The sequence below is a fragment of the Amblyomma americanum genome, chromosome 4, assembly GCF_052857255.1.
Source record: "Amblyomma americanum isolate KBUSLIRL-KWMA chromosome 4, ASM5285725v1, whole genome shotgun sequence".
NCBI classification, from domain to species: domain Eukaryota; kingdom Metazoa; phylum Arthropoda; class Arachnida; order Ixodida; family Ixodidae; genus Amblyomma; species Amblyomma americanum.
In genome coordinates this window covers 174,427,656-174,444,185 of record NC_135500.1, presented here as the reverse complement: position 1 = coordinate 174,444,185, position 16,530 = coordinate 174,427,656, and the positions used below count along the sequence as shown (strand labels likewise).

The 16,530-nt window shown below is 46.5% G+C and overlaps 1 protein-coding gene across 1 annotated transcript; it reads right to left on the bottom strand.

The window, feature by feature from the left end:
• Positions 1–898: 898 nt before the first annotated feature.
• On the bottom strand, positions 899–15,966 carry Polr3A (RNA polymerase III subunit A). Its single transcript, XM_077662280.1, has 5 exons — positions 14,632–15,966; positions 12,043–12,342; positions 11,201–11,483; positions 5,449–6,953; positions 899–1,842 (listed from the first exon to the last, which is right to left on the bottom strand). Exons 1-5 carry the CDS (start codon positions 15,766–15,768, stop codon positions 910–912), a joined length of 4,158 nt encoding a protein of 1,385 aa, XP_077518406.1. The 5' UTR covers positions 15,769–15,966; the 3' UTR covers positions 899–909.
• Positions 15,967–16,530: the final 564 nt, after the last annotated feature.

Genomic DNA, 16,530 nt, shown 5'->3' with positions numbered 1-16,530 from the left:
CCCTGGTAAGGAGACTTCCCCAGTCAAAAAGTGTTCCTGAATTCAAACCCTGGACCACGACGAATTTTTCTTCAACTAAGAAGTTTCCCTTGAAGAGCTTTCCTTTGTAGCCGTTTGGCTCAGCTTGGGTGGATGCTAATGAGTAATTACTCCCTTATTACTCATACAAATGAGTTAAAATCTGAAAACCTGGCTGGATGTTTGCATTGTTCATAACTTCTGCCCATTATCAACAACAACCACACTGTGTCCCATGCCTTGCACTACATAGCAAAGGCACCCTCTTCCAGCCCGATCAATTTTTAATACAGACTTAATTCAACACATGCCCCCTCCCAGAAAAAAAAAACGCACGCACGCACGCACGCACGCACGCGCGCGCGCGCGCGCACGCACGCGCGCGCGCGCGCGCACACACACACACACACACACACACACACACACACACACACACACACACACACACACACACACACACACACACACACACACACACACACACACACACACACACACACACACACACACACACACACACACACACACACACACACACACACACACACACACACACACACACACACACACACACACACACACACACACACACACACACACACACACACACACACACACACACACACACACACACACACACACACACACACACACACACACACACACACACACACACACACACACACACACACACACACACACACACACACACACACACACACACACACACACACACACACACACACACACACACACACACACACACACACACACACACACACACACACACACACACACAGTTCCCTGTTGCAGCAAAGGTTCTCTAAGCAAGACAAGAATAAGTGCCAATGCGCATGGCACTTTTTTCAGGCACACCAATGATGTCATGAATCAGAGTTTAATGTGAAATTCATTGCGGTCAAAGACAAGCTTGCGAGGTGTGGCTAGAGGACGCCAGTCCACTTTGTGCACTAAGTCAAAGAAACCCGTGCCGATAGCCATGGGCACACCTAGGATAATGCTTTCACTGACTCCCGAAATTTCATCAGTCTGTCCATAGTAGGCAGCATCAAACAGGTGGTCCGCTGTCTTCTCAAATGATGCAAGCATGAGAGCACTTTCCTTCATACGTGCCAAGCCATGTCGCGTGATGCCAAGCACTTCTCCCCTAAAGGTCATAAGGTCTGCCAGAAGCATCAGGTGCCTGCGGTCCACGCTGATGCCATGGCTTGACATTGTAGTGCCAATCTCTCGTATAATTGTAGCCCGGGCAGCTTCAATGCCGAGAGTTTTTTCAACCTCTGAAGTGTTGTTGGAGGATGTGTGGGTTCCTTTGACACCATAGGTGGCAATCACTTCTCGCAAGCCGTCCCCTTCCACAAGAAGGCGATACCTGGTGCCACCAAGTGAGTCGTCAGCATGAATGACTGCTCGAGAGCTGCTTGGAATGCCCTTGATGACGACCTTCGGCAGCTGCTCTAACAGATTCTGCAGTGTGTAGTACAGAGACGCTTTTGTTGTAGCAGTGGGATGCACAGTCAGCATCGAGGCACCTAAGGTCTTGATGTTCTGGCCTTTGACACGAAGCTTCGAAGTCATAATTGAGTAGCAAATAGTCTCTACTGTGACTTCCAGCTGCAGCAGTCGAATGCGGTCTATGTCAAGCTTCACAAGCACAAAACAATCATCAGGGAGAAAGACCTCCTCCAGGTATTCTGACACTTCACCCAGCAGTGTCTTCTCAATGCGGCCCTTCACACGACGTGCATACTCGGCATCCTTCTCATTCATCAGAGCAGCTGTGATGATGGGCGTGCTGATAGCCTGCACACAACAGCAAGGTTATGTTACAGCTCAAACATTCCTGGAAATTAAACATGTTTCTGAGCACAGCTTGCACAATTATTGAATGTACCTGAAATAATACTCCCTGCAAAAGTCCGAGCACCAAAACTCCTTCCTAGAAAACTATACACAGATGGAGCTAGTTCAGAGTATGCACATTTACATGTGCTAACAATGACTGCTTAAGTGTTGTAGAAGTCGCCATGACACCTCAACTTTGAACATAAACTACTCATTGGACTTTATTCCTGTGTTTCGAAATAACGAATGTTGAGTTCATTTCATGTGTTAACTTTCCGAACAATATGCTTGTCTGGCGATACTAGCCTTTAGTCATCGGCAACATCTACTGTTGAGCACAGGGCAGGCTGTCACTACAAGAATGGCATGTGCAGGAAACACATACGGTCAATCACACTTGGGCTGCCCTTTTCAAGTTTTAGTTGATAGCAAAAACATTGCATGCATTGGTGCAACTGTACAAACAAGACTGTACATTTTTCGTCACTACAAGTAAAGAAAAAAATGTGATTACACTTTGTAGAAGGATGAAAAATTGGGCTAGTGGGTAACAGCTCAACTACGATCGAGATGCAAATGAGACAGGTCCTGCTAGTGGACATTATTTGTCTGCAGCAAGTATAATCGTTTGTTTTGGGTTTTCCAGAGTTAACGAACGAAAGACAAAAAGAACAAGATGAGTGGACTCGCAAGTACATTTTTTTGTTCTGAAAAACCACACATTTACAAGGTTTAACAAGTCTTGCACACATGTTTATAGTGCAGTATAAAAAAAAAAACATCACAAGTCAATGGCAAAAAACCTTTACAACACGAAAACAGAAAACCGAGAAAAATGAAAACAACATATCATGCATTGTCAAGGAAAGCAACTTATTTTCTTACTAGCAGTAAAGGATGGCTGACTAATGCAATCTTCTTGTAGAAAAGGCACATTTTATTTGAAAAGACAAGAATGCATTAGTCAGCCATCCTTACAGTTAGTAACTACAGGCGCTGTTTTCCTTGACAATATGTAATGTTTTTTTTTTTTCATTTTTCTTTTTGGGTAGTAAAGGTTTTGCCATTGGGGGGGACTTGTGTAGTTTTTCAGAATGTACAATATGATCCATTGTTAAAGGGAACATGCGGTCGCGCGTCATGGCTTTCCGCGAGGTGCTGCTGCGGAAAGCCGGAAACAATGCCGTGTTGATTATGGACCGGAGTTTTTTCCGGCATTCTGTCCCCTTGCATGGATCTCATTTTTCACACTCACAACGCATCGATTACCTCTTCTCGCTGCTGAATTGGACTTTTCCATTCTGTGGTCGCGTTTCGTGCGAAATAAGCAACATTTTCTCCGGACTAGATTATCCACGTGTGAGTGCCTTGGCTCATAGGCCACTCAACGTGTACAGTACACAGGAACAGAATGCCGGAAAAAACTCCGGTTCATAATCAGCGCGGCATTCTTTCCGGCTTTCCGTAGCAACACCTTGCGGAAAGCCAACGACACGCGACCACATGTTCCCTTTAACAGTGGACCATACTGTACTCTGAGCATGTATGTGAAAGCTGTTGGGTCCTGTGACTGTAGCTATAAATGCGTGGTTTTCTGAATATAAAATGTAGTTGCGAGTCAGTACTCATCAGTGTGTACCTTGTTCGTTTCCTGTCTTTCATCCGTTAGTACTGTTCTACCCATAATGAACGATTACACTTGCTGCAAACAAAATATGTCCACAGACAGGATGAACCTCTTTTACATCTCAACCATCACTGTTAGGAGCTGCTGGCAACAGCTTTCAAGGGAAGAAAGGAGAATGTAGGAATGGCAGCAAAGAAACATTTGTGCACAAGGTTCCAACTCACTTCCATAAGGTCCCTGGCATGGTGCTCTTACTATCCGTGGCAAGGGATCAAGCATAATCTACAGCAAAACCTATGGTAGGCACAGATAAGGAAGTCTTGTAACATTTTTTCTGCTACAGGGTTTTAAACATGACACGCAACTTCTCTGATAAGCAGGTTGCAAAGTGCCAGTATCTCCCGATACCCGGTAATGCCTAGATATGACAGCTACTACCAATAGTACTTCATGGCAGTATGCTTGCCCACCAGGAGCAGTTAAGTTTGCATGCCCTACTCAAACACAAGTAACCTTAATCAAGTTCAACATATAAGCACAGGTCCCTTCAAAAGTCTTCGTTGTATTATGAAATAAAAGAAAATGGCAAGACTTGCCAGCTACTTTAGCTTCTGTTTTAAAGACTATATCACAAGTTTGCTACAATGCACTGCAGCATTTTGTGAATTGTGCTCTGTATTTACATTAATCCAATGTGGGCAGTGTCTCAAGAAATATGTCTGTTGACTAGCAGGTCACCACAGGCATTCTTCTTGGCTGTGAGTACCTTAAAGAGACAGTCTACTGCAGGAGATGGGCATAAAAACATTAGCATACCCCACGATGACAATAGCGAGGGCAGAACCCTCAGCTCTGGTGGGAATTTACATTTTAATTGGCAAAGAAAGTCAGGCCAGAACTGACGGTTGCATCAAGCTGTGTTAAAACTTGACAGTTCGCTAAGTAATCGAGCTAATGTTGCCTGCAGCTGATATATTACACTTTGTGAATAGCACTTGGTGGAATACATAGTGCCATTCTTTCTGGAAGACACTTCAGATGCTTTAATTTTTTTTCTCTTGTGGCTAGTCACCATTTCCTGCACTATTTAACCCTGCTTTCACATCACATCTTTAAATTTTTTTAAAAGGCACACTGTTGCTATGATGCCAATTGCACTGCCACCAAAAGGGGTTTCTGGTATCTCTTGATATCTTGTTCTATTTATTGATCTTTTAAAAACTACTGTAGTGCTCTCAACTATAGTTTTAATAAAACCACTCATTGTGGTCAATGCCACGCTCATTACCGACACTGCATGCCACCTGGCGGTATGGCAGCTGTTGTGTTCCTGATGCCAGAGTTTGCAGACGCGGACTACCACAAGAAAGCAAGATTCCCATATATTAAAATAAGGTTTTAGACCATCCTGCTGAGTTTCTCAGTGCCGGGTATTTCTTTATTTGGGCAAGGAGCTTTCAATTGCTGTGAAAAAACACTCGATTACAGTCAGCAGACTGTCCTTTTTGAATGTGTTGCATTGGTGTTGCATTCACTGCGTTCCATCAGTGCTGCCATCATTGTTAAGGTAGAGACTGACAGTGAATGCGGAGCACGGCCAGGACCTTCACTGCACTACGATCTGCAAGCTATCTTGATGAGCCTGCCAGGTAGTCATCAGGGGATTTGATGGCTTGCCCCCAAGGCAGTACTGAACAATGTAAAATATAATTTAGTGAAAGTGACTACTGCTGTTCGTCAAAAAATCACGCCTCGGCTCTTTCAAAATTGATGTTAAAGATTGAAAATTACCTCAAGGCTTATGCATGTAGCCATTGCTTTGTTTTCACAGCTTATACAAATGACTGCACATAATGATTTAATCTCATTTTGGCAATAAGGTTACACCTTAAGCACATTTAAGAATATCTAAACTGCACTTACACAAAAATGCTCACCTTGCTGGCATTAATAATTTCTTTTATCCGAGGAACACCTTGAGTAATGTTCATGGAGGCAACACCCGCAAAGTGGAATGTCTTCAGCGTCATCTGTGTGGCCGGTTCCCCGATGCTCTGCGCGCACACTGCTCCAACTGCAGTGGCAGGCTCCATCACTGAACGAAGGTATTTCTCTCGACAAATGTCAAAGAAGCTGCGAAGCTGTGAAGACGTCAGGCGGTTGAGCTGCTTCAGGACAGGGATGCCCTTCTCTTTAACTTTATATCGGGTGTGGGTCTCTTTAACGCCTTGTGCATAAGTGGTCATAAAGCTTTCCAAGTCATCTCGAAAGCTCTCTCCACACATACTCATTGCTTGGCTCTCTAGAATCTCCTTGGAAAGCTGCAAGATCTCATCCATGTCCAGTGGTGGCTCTCCTCTACAAGGGTTACGAGCTCGTGTCAGTTCCATGACTCGGCCGAAGTCGACTGGGGTATCTTCCTTGCCTTCCATGGAAGCAGGATCCAGGCCATCGGCTCCGTAGCAAAACTGAACAATCTCGCCACACGAGTTGCGCACAGACCTGTCATAGTGGCAGCAGAGGTCCTCCAGGGATTTGACTAGACGGCGCTGCATGTAGCCTGTCTCGGCTGTCTTCACGGCTGTGTCCACCAGTCCCTCTCTGCCTCCCATCGTGTGGAAGAAGAACTCTGTTGGAGTTAGGCCGGAGTAGAAGCTGTCTTCCACGAAGCCTCGTGCTTGAGGAGAGCGGTCATGCTTCTCAAAGTGGGGTAGCGACCTGTCCTCAAAGCCATTGGGGACGCGGTGGCCACTGATAGCCTGCTGCCCGACACAGGCGATCATCTGGCTAATGTTGATGAAGGAGCCCTTGGAGCCACACACTGCCATGATAAGTGGGCTGTTGGTCTTGTGCAACTCACGCAGGCATGCTTTGCCTGCATGGTCTCTCACCACGGAAAGCTCCTTGAGGCAGACTGATTCCAGTGTCTCCTCTTCGTTGCAGCCAGGCTGGGCTTGCAGCTTGCCACACTTGAGCTTTTGGATGTACTCCTCGCATTTGGCGTAGCCGGCAGTGACCAGATCTTGCTTAGCCTTGACCAGTCCGGCACCTGGAGTCACATCGCCAATGCCAATGGAGAATCCTCGATTCTGAATATAATAGGCAGTGAGACGTACCAGCCTCCACATGGCATCAGCAGCATACTGGTCACCATAATCCCGGAGGAGAATGTAAAAAATGTTGTTCTTTGATCCGGACCCCATGGTGCCTTTGTCCATGGTGCCACTGAGCAGTTCACTGTTGCGAATAAGCACATATGCATCATTGACGCACATTTCGTCTCCCGAGGTGTACGATTTGCCCTTGGCTCGAAGGCAAGCCATCACAGGAGAAGAACGGCTCGGCCTCATGATCAAGCTGAAGATCTGTTTTCCTGTCCACAAGCACACTGGCTTGCGAATGGCCGGGGGTGGAAGCTCAACTGACATGTTGGTATCCTTGCCTGCAAATAAAAAATTTATATATAACAAGACAATGTTCATTCAAAAAGCAGCAAGAATGAGAGGACTAACATTTACTCGCTGCATGTGTTTGGTACAAGTGAGTAAAAAAAAATTATGTGGGCTGTTGCTGGGTGCACTAATATACTATTAGTGCACTATATACTATTAGTGCACTATTATACTATTTTTGGTTCTTGTTTTCTGCAAATTGAGCAGAATTTTTCAATGTTTATTTGCAGGCATAGTTTTCGTTATTCTGTTTTGGTGCTATGATGTGTTATTCCCATGTAATGAAAAGGCACTTAAATATTATTGACCTGAAATTCACATACAAGAGGTAGTTAATTACTGGTAAAACACTTATAGCTGTGCTTGCAGAAGGAAATGCTGTTGTCTGTTAAAAAAAGAAAAGGAATGTAAACCAACATTTGGTCAAAAAGGCAAGTGGATGCTAATTTCTAAAAGGTGAATCGGAGAGGGCGGGGCACCACACTGTTGACTTGCTAACGACAGTGATAGAAGTGCCACTTAACTGTTGCAATGGCCAAAACATGACGCATTTCCGTGCACTTATGCATGGTTTCAAGTGACCTCCCATCCAGCGGAGACACTTGCTTAACTAAGTAAGTGCCCTAAAGAGGTGACGACAGCGAATAGTGCTACTCCAGCAGATGAAGTATGGTGATGATGAGGTACAGCCTCCCAACCTACAGAGGCACGCAAGGTAATGGGGCGATATGTCTAAGGGCACAACTGCGCTACTTAATCCAATGGTGCACTATCTCCCCTCACTCTGGCTCCTGCACTTCGCTCATTTTCTCCTTTGACTCCTACTCGATAGCGAACTAACTCCAGCACGCACTGAAAATACTAGCCTTTTTCGGTTAAAAACAAATTTCGAAAGTTGAATTCAGCGTACCTCTGCTCTTTAAAAAAAAGTCCAACCGCTAACTGTAATCACTATGATGCACAATGTGTGCTGATAGATATGACGTTTTTTAGATTTCTTGTTTTTTTCCTGCATAGCCCCAAGCCTTGTGTTTAGCAAACTAGAGTGCTCAATATGAACTGCTAAATTGTTCACTGAGCACGTGCAACACTGACCACGTAATCTACAGAGCATAGCTCGCCTATCTCTGAGGGCGCCCTGCAGTTACAAGAGCATACCAGATGAGTATAAATGCTCAGTATAGGAACTATGAAAGACAGTCATGGAACTGGGCAATTCTGCCATATTAATGCACAGAGCGGTGTATATCAATACACAGAGCGGTGTAAAAGAGATATGACATGTTTGTCTGCAAGTATCAAGACATTTATGGATTGATAGTTTTGTTCATGGGGGTTTAACATTCCAAACCGACCCAGGCTATGAGGGATGCCGCAGTGAAGGGCTCCGGAAATTTTGACCACCTGAGGTTCTTTAATAACGAGCCCTGACATCGCACAGTACACAGGCCTCCAGAATTCTGTCTCCATTGAAATACGATCGCTGCGGCCGGGATCAAACCCGCATCTTTCGGGTCAGCAGCTGAGCGCCATAATCACTGAGCCACCGCGGCTGCTATTTATGGATTGACAAAAGCTCAGAAAAAAGAAGAAACAAATTGTATGCTGATGTTAGCATGGGCTGCAAAGAGAGACCTTCTGACCGTACTTTCTACAACAAATTTCCCCACCATATGTTCAGAGCAAATAAGTGTTGGCCAATATTAAACAAACCAATGGTATCCTCTGCAACAACTTTCACACTGCATCAGTTGTATTGTGCGCTAGGGTATGTGCCACAGGTGTCAATGCAGCTGTTCTTGTGCCAAAGCAGCCATTTTTGAGCCAAATAAGCAAAGCCACATATCGTATTTGTCTGCACAATGAACACACTCGAGTAATCAAAACATTCTGTGCACTAGCAATCACCATTTGACAATATATCAACCGACTGTGTGCGAATTCTACCCCATGTAATAAAAGCACCTCTGAAATTGCTGGTCTTCACAAAAAATGCATTCATTATGCAAACAAATAAGGTATACTGATCACATTTCCAAGCACTCTCAGCACACCTGGTGGTACTATTCCCACATTACTAAGGTTCCATTACTTTACTCTTAGTAAGTCTCCGTCGTGGTGGCTCAGTGGTTATACTGCTTAGCTGCTAACATGAAAGATATGGGTTCTATCCCGGCTGTGGCAGTCGCATTCTGATGGAGGCGAAATGCTACAGGCCAGCATACTGTGCAATGTCAGTGCACGCTAAAGAACCCCGGTGGTCAAAATTATCCGGAGCCCTCCACTAGGGCATCCTTCGTAACCTAAGTCACATTGGGACATTAAATCCCATAAACCTTTAGTTTTTGTAAATGTGAATCACAACAATTTAGTGAAATAAGGGAGGACAGATCTTAGACAAACCAGGTGAACGAGTGCTGGCCATGGTGCTTTGTGCAAATGCTCATCTCTCTGCAGCACCAACCTACAAAGTTTTTTTTTAATTTAATAGACCTTTAAGCATGAATGTTCTGAAGTAGAAGGCCTGACCAAGGTTTTTTTGGCGACCTTCACATTGAAGGTCGTCAAGAACTATAAGAAGCAAAGGTGAAATTTTCACCTTTGCTTCTTTCTGCAGTCTTCCTAACTTCTGAAGCTGTGTTCTCAATACAAAATACAAATGAACCTCGCTGTTGTGTTCCCAGCTGCTGTGTTTTTTTTTCTGCTACTGTGAGCCAGTCCCGTCCAAGCTCCCATAGAAACCTATACAAACTCGGCTGTTAAGTAACAAGTGAGGCAGCTTTCCTGCATGCTATGTCACAAATGTCACTTTGCGATTGCAGTTCACCCAGTGTTGACATTTTGACAGGGTGTGCGGAACGACAATGGGGCCAAATCGGAACTTTAGACTACATCGGCACTTAGCGCCATCATATTCAGCAGCTTTTGGTGTGCTCTACACATGCCGACACTGAGCACACTTATGGACGGCGTGAATCATGTTGTCGCTGTTGGCACAGCTGCAATGGCACTGCGACGAGAGTGCGAATGACCGAAGGTGCGAGAAATTGGCAGTGGCTTAGCTTGACTATGCCAGGATATACGTAGTGAAAGCTAAGGCATAGCTTGGTTAGCCTTGCTTAATCTTGATTGCAAGTGCAGGTTAATCTAGTTGTCTGGCTAGTAGTTGTCATGTGGTTCGTCACGCGGTTGGTCACGTGGCAAATCACGTGGTGCGATGCGACCACGGTGGGAATGCGAGCATGGCGGAACTGCGAGTTCGTGGCCAATGTAGCTTTCGCTACAAAAACTATGCTGTGGCAAATGCCAAGTGCAGCGCTGCACGAGATGCAGTTGCCCTGGTTGGCCCCGGGGCCATTTTTCTGTCATCCGTGTTTTTCCTGTCGCCTGAAGCTTAAAAATGTGACTTCTAGGTTTCGATAGATGAGGACTATGCAGGAATAAAATAGCTGCCATGAAAATCGAGCAGAAACACGCACGTGCGCCCGCCTTCTTCGCTGCTGCCTCCCTTCTACCAACCGTTGCTCAGGCAGACAGAGGGCCATTGCAGGATGTTCAGGACTTTCTGTGCATGCGAACGATTGCAAGAGCCACAAGGCCCTGCAAATTCCAGAGAAGCACGCTCCCCTTACCAGAAGTAAAGCAACAACAACAAAAAAGGGAAGGAAATGATGTACACTTTTTTCGTGCCCTTTCTTGTTACTACGTTTACTGGCTAGTATGTTTTTTCCCCCGCAGCCATGTGAGAAATGTATTAACGGGGTAGTCATCATCATCATCAGTCTGACTACACCCACTGCAGGGCAAAAGGCTTTCCCATGTTTCTCCAATTAACCCCGTCCTTCTCCAAATAACCCTGTCCCTGTACAATGGGGTTGTACTGTATACTAAAGAAAAAAAAAAACACAAGAGCATTACAACATTTATAGCACATCTCAGAGATGTCCTAATATTCTAATTATTCATGTGCTACAGCATATAATCTCTTTTGAAAGTATCAACAATCTCAGCTGAACTAACATTTATATAGTAACAAAAAATAAGTTTACAATGAGAAAAGAATGCGCACAGCATGACTTTGTACAACCACAGAGCTTTTACCTATCCTGTTGACTTGCATTACAAAATGAGCAACCAATCTGATGGTTCATAGTGTATTACCTCGCTGTGAAAACATGCCTATGTAAAGCTGTGAGCATCATCACATGCAACTGTGTGACAAAGAAGGTGACCATACCAGCAAGCATACAGGACGCCAACTGACAAGCTTTAGATCTGTCCAGAAAGACATCCTTTTGAGTGATGAGGTAGCCACCAGTGATGAAGTCCTGAATGGCAGCAATCAGGGGCTCTCCATTTCGTGGTGTCACCAGGTTCGCTCGCGTCCCCATCAACACCAATGCTTCGGCACGTGCCTCCTCCGTTTGGGGCAGGTGAAGGTTCATCTCGTCGCCATCGAAGTCAGCATTGTATGGTGTACAAACACACTCGTTGAACCGAAATGTCCGATGGGGCAATACCTGAAAGAAAAGTCGATGCAACTTTTTATATCCAGGTACCAGGAACAGCAGCAGGAACAACCAATTGCATACTGACGCACCAATTCTGACAACTCTGAATGCTCCATTAAAAGGTGCCACAAGGCACTTCTATACATGAAAACGGAACAGCCCTCTTGCCCCGTTACTTATCAGTCAACGAGATAGGCTTACAAAAGCCATGAGTGACTTAGCTGTGCTGTGGTTATTTAAACTGGTCACTCACATTTCCTTCATGATGAAGCTTTTCTTTCCTTTTTCTAAATCCACTAGGGCACAAAAATCGCCGCCAAGGTGGCTCAGTGGTTATGGCGCTCTGCTACTGACCCGAAAGACATGGGTTTGATCCCTGCCGCGGCGGTCAAATTTTGATGGAGGTGAAATTCTAGAGGCCCATGTACTGTGCGATGTCAGTTCACGTTAAAGAACCCCAGGTGATCGAAATTTCTGTAGCCCTTCACTATGGCGTCGCTCATAGCCTGTGTCACTTTGGGACGTTAAATCCCATAAACCAGATTAGGGTACAAAACAATAGCTGTACCTTTGCAACATGAGCCATGATGCTCAGCTTATGCAGAGAAGGCTGCCTGTTAAACAGCACAACATCACCATCCTTGAGATGCCTCTCAATGACATCACCTGGCTTCAACTGCTGGGCGAGCTGCTCTCGGTTGCCATAGCGCAGGTAGCGCTTGAACCCAGAGCCACGTGACTCCATGAAATTTGCACCAGGATGCACGTCGCAGCCATTGCGCACAAGCTGCCGCATCAGATCGAGGTTGTACTGGGTGACCCTTTCGGGGTAGGTGAGGATCTTAGCCACATGGACTGGAACACCAACCTGGGAAATAAAGAGTGGTGAGTGCCGAGTGTGCAACCCCACAATGAACACATTTTTCTTGCCACTTGGTTTAAAACTCATGACGCCTCCATCAAAAAGGACTTCGTGACATTTTTCGTGTGAATGGTGGCGCAGCGTAGCCTCTGGGATCCGCAACCAAAACCCTCTGTTCGTGCACCACAGTTTACCTGTGAAATCAGGTGGTGATGGTGACACCTGTATTTCGGTTGACCTTTTCCAGCTCTTAAAGGGGCTCTAAAACACCTTCCGAGGAGAGTACATAAACTTGTTCAATCAGTGCATTCTCTCATCGTAGACACCCGAGCCAAATGATACACTTCTAAATGCAGCAGAGAACCCACAATCACGCTTGAAAGTTGGTGAATCCGTTCTGGCGACTTTTCATGCCCGCACCCTCTTCAGTTGCATGTTCCTGAGTAATTCTGTTCAGAAATGGCTGTTGGTTAGGCTCTTTCAGGTGCCACGCAGCTGCCATGTGCCGGCTCACAAAGATGACGGTGAATAGGACTCTTGGAATGCTCCCCTCTGCACACGTTAATGGACTTTGCCATGCGTTAACAAAGGGAAAGCGAAGGCTGCTCACTGCTTCTGCTGGCTCGCATTTCAGTCACACGACTGAGTTGAACTAGAAACTTTGGGTTCGTAATAAATACTTGGTTGGTGCCAGTATTTCTTAACTTTTGTTAAAATAGGCAAGCATCAATGCCAGCAAGGCAAATCAAGATCAAAATAAGAAATCAGGCGGGACATAGAGCGTGAGCTGGCCTGCATTAAGCGGTCTGGATCATTCTTGACCATATCATTACTTAGAGCTTTCTACTTCAGTAGCAGCAATGACAGACATTCAAAATAAAAATATCCCTGAATATGTGTGTGTGTCCAAAAAAGCAATCACCGTCATTCTCAAGTGTCTTTCTCTTTGCTAGCACTAAGCGACACCTCTATTATCCTCTTAATAATGTGAAGTGAAAGGCAGCGTGCAAGAGAACGATGGCAGATGCAGTTTTGCTATAAGAATTCTGATGTGCAACTAACATCACTTAGAGTAAATTCAACATATTGCATTACATACCTAATACCAGCAAGGCCTCAAGTACATGTTTACACTTCGATATATGTATGTACTTTCACCAGAAACCACTACAGTAGGATACAACTTTAAAGGGGCTCTGAAACACCTTCCAAGGAGAGCACATAAACTTTCTCAATCACTGTACTGTGTTCTCATGAAAACATGAGCCAAATAATACTCATCTACACACAGCTGAGGACCCACAATCACACGCAAAAGTTGGCGAGCCCTTTTCGGCGACTTTGTCATGCTCGCACCCTCCTCTGTCGCTCGCATCTACGCATACATGTAGAGAGATGGCTACTGGTTAGATTGTTTCAGACGTCAGCCAGCTACCGTGGCCGCAACCAATAAGCCGCGTAGCTCCGTCTGGTCAGGAAGCTTGGCTCCCAGAGGTGTGGTCGGCGGAGGAGCGTCGACCTTCCAGCGTGCAAAAAAAGGTGACGAGAGGAGCGGGAAAGGCACACACACGCTGAAATTCAAATTTTGACAACAGATGACTCAAATTCTACAAAAGCGCATTTAAAAAATTCTTGTTGGACAATATTCGTGAAGCAGCGGCGTGCCTTAACATCTCCGGCATACCGCAATTTTATTAGAGCCCCTTTAAAAAACAGCAGTTACTAACACTGATTATGGTCCATAGCGTACCGATTAACTCCACTGGCCAAATAGTAAAAGAAATCAACTTTTAAATGTTTGACTACATTAAACAAGCCAGGTGTGAAAATTCTAAAGCATATGATTTTTTTCTTGTAATTAGCTTCTTGTTTAGGTAACAGTAAAAGTTTTAACGGATTACTTTTCGTCATGGAGGAATTCTGTGGCACGGTCCTGAATGTGAGCAGAGCTTCACTGTAGACTAAGTTGTACCCGACTAGAAGGTCTATCACATTACTGGGACTAGGTAAAAAATCAGGACCGAGTAATAGACGCCCCTCAAAAGAGGCCCTCTGACCAATGGTATCGACCGACTGTAATGATGTGGTCAGCAGCCTGCTGGCTGCAAATGGCCACAGCAAGTGAACAGCAAGTGACCAACTTTACAATCGGTCGATGCCATAGGTAGGAGGACCTCCTTTGAGGGGCTTGTGCGGCTTTGTTGTGTGTTGCCAAATGGAGCCTTCCAAGTTTCACACTATGGCTTCTACGACTTGGCCTGGAATAAGCAGGTATGGGTCACCGGCAGCACCCACCTCGTCAATGCGCAGGTTCGGGTCGGGCGAGATGACCGTGCGGCCAGAGAAGTCCACCCTCTTGCCCGAGAGGTTTCCCCTGAAGCGGCCGTGCTTTCCTTTCAGCCTCTGAACAAAGCCGCGGGTGGGCTTCTTGGGTTGCATGGTGAGCGGAATGCCGCTCGTCTCGCTGTTCACGTACAGCGCGCACTGCAGTTGAAGGAAGTCCCAGTCCTCCATGATCATCTGCACCTTGGCACCTGTGGCGCGGTGCCTCTGGATCACGTCGTTCAGGAAGATGATCTCGGTCAGCTTCACGGTCACGTCGTCCTCGTTGGTGCCCGACTTCAGCTCGGACACCACCGAGGGCCGAATGCAGAGCGGCGGCACCGGGATGTGCGTGAGCACCAGGTCCTCGGGGCGACCGCAGCGCGCGTCCATCAGCAGCAGCGGCACATCTTCGTCCGGGATCCTGCGAAACAAGTCGCGCACCACGAGGGGATTGAGTATGTCGCTGGTCACCTTGTTCATCACTGCGTCGAGCTCGGGGTTGTAGGAACGGGCTTCCTGGTAGTCTTCGAGGAGCTCTTTGATCACGGCGTCGTTCTTCTTGCTGGCTTTGTGGCGCTCGTGCACGAACTTCAGCAGGGTGCATTTTTTTACCTGGCCGTTGGCTGCGCCGCAGTAGACGCAGGTGGCCTGTTTGCGGCAGAGCTCGACGATCTTCTTGTGCAGCGCCTTCTTGTTTAGGTAGGAGAGCGACGGCCGCTGCACCATGTCCATGAAGCGTGCCCGGTCTGTCGCAGGCAACATGACCCGTGCGCAGGATTTGCATATCGAGTGCAGAATACTGTACACTGCCTTGAAATACCCGACGTGGAACACGGGCATCTCCAGGCTTACCTGTCCGAAGTGGCCCACGCAATCGGTGAGGCCCTTGCCACATGTCTCGCATTTCTTGTCCTTCTGGCTCGTGCCGAGCTTGTTGTCTAGCACACCGTACGGTACGGCCTTGTGCAGCGACTCACTCTGGTAGAGGTTCTTGCTCACACAGTGCACATGACTCAGCTGCTGGATGTCGTTCGCATTCAATACGCCAAAGCTGATGTGAGCTATTTTCATAGACGTGTCGGCCTCACGGAACTGCTCCTTTACCATCCTGACAGTCTAGCGCTGCTCGTCCGCAAGTGAAACTATTACATTAAAGGCTGTACACCATCAAAACAACATGTTCTACGCGATCGCAGTATTGTACCTAGCTTCGATGTGCCATCCAAACAAATCGCGTCTGCACACACATGGTCGAAGCGAACGCTGCACGTAGTACAACTAGCCACCCAGACCCCTAGACCACACAACCGACTTCTGTAGGCGTGATTCTTGGGGAAAACAGGCGCTGTTAGAGGCGCCACCAGTAATGAATAGATGGATGGATACGGCTGAACCCTTTACATCGGGCGGTGGCTCAAGCCACCTAGCCATGTCTTCTGAAATTTTACTAATGATTGGTTTTTTGGGGAAAGGAAATGGCGCAGTATCTGTCTCATATATCGTTGGACACCTGAACCGCGCCGTAAGGGAAGGGATAAAGGAGGGAGTGAAAGAAGAAAGGAAGAAGAGGTGCCGTAGTGGAGGGCTCCGGAATAATTCCGACCACACGGGGATATTTAACGTGCACTGACATCGCACAGCACACGGGCGCCTTAGCGTTTTTCCTCCATAAAAACGCAGCCGCCGCGGTCGGGTTCGAACCCGGAAACTCCGGATCAGTAGTCGAGCGCCCTAACCACTGAGCCACCGCGGCGGGTGAAATTTTAGCCACCAATCAGATAACCTTCGCGTGGTTACTTCTAACCTCTTAAAATCCACTTTCCCTTCACTATCCCTAAACCCCAATGCCTTGGGTAAGTCAGCCCCGCT

Excerpts from the sequence above, each read along its gene's own strand:
- Polr3A (XM_077662280.1), bottom strand. The coding sequence starts at position 15,768 with ATGGTAAAGGAGCAGTTCCGTGAGGCCGACACGTCTATGAAAATAGCT. Across the intron at positions 11,484-12,042 it reads TCATGGCTCATGTTGCAAAG|GTATTGCCCCATCGGACATT; the intron begins GTACAGCTATTG and ends CTTTTCTTTCAG. Across the intron at positions 1,843-5,448 it reads AAATTATTAATGCCAGCAAG|GCTATCAGCACGCCCATCAT; the intron begins GTGAGCATTTTT and ends TGTTGTGTGCAG.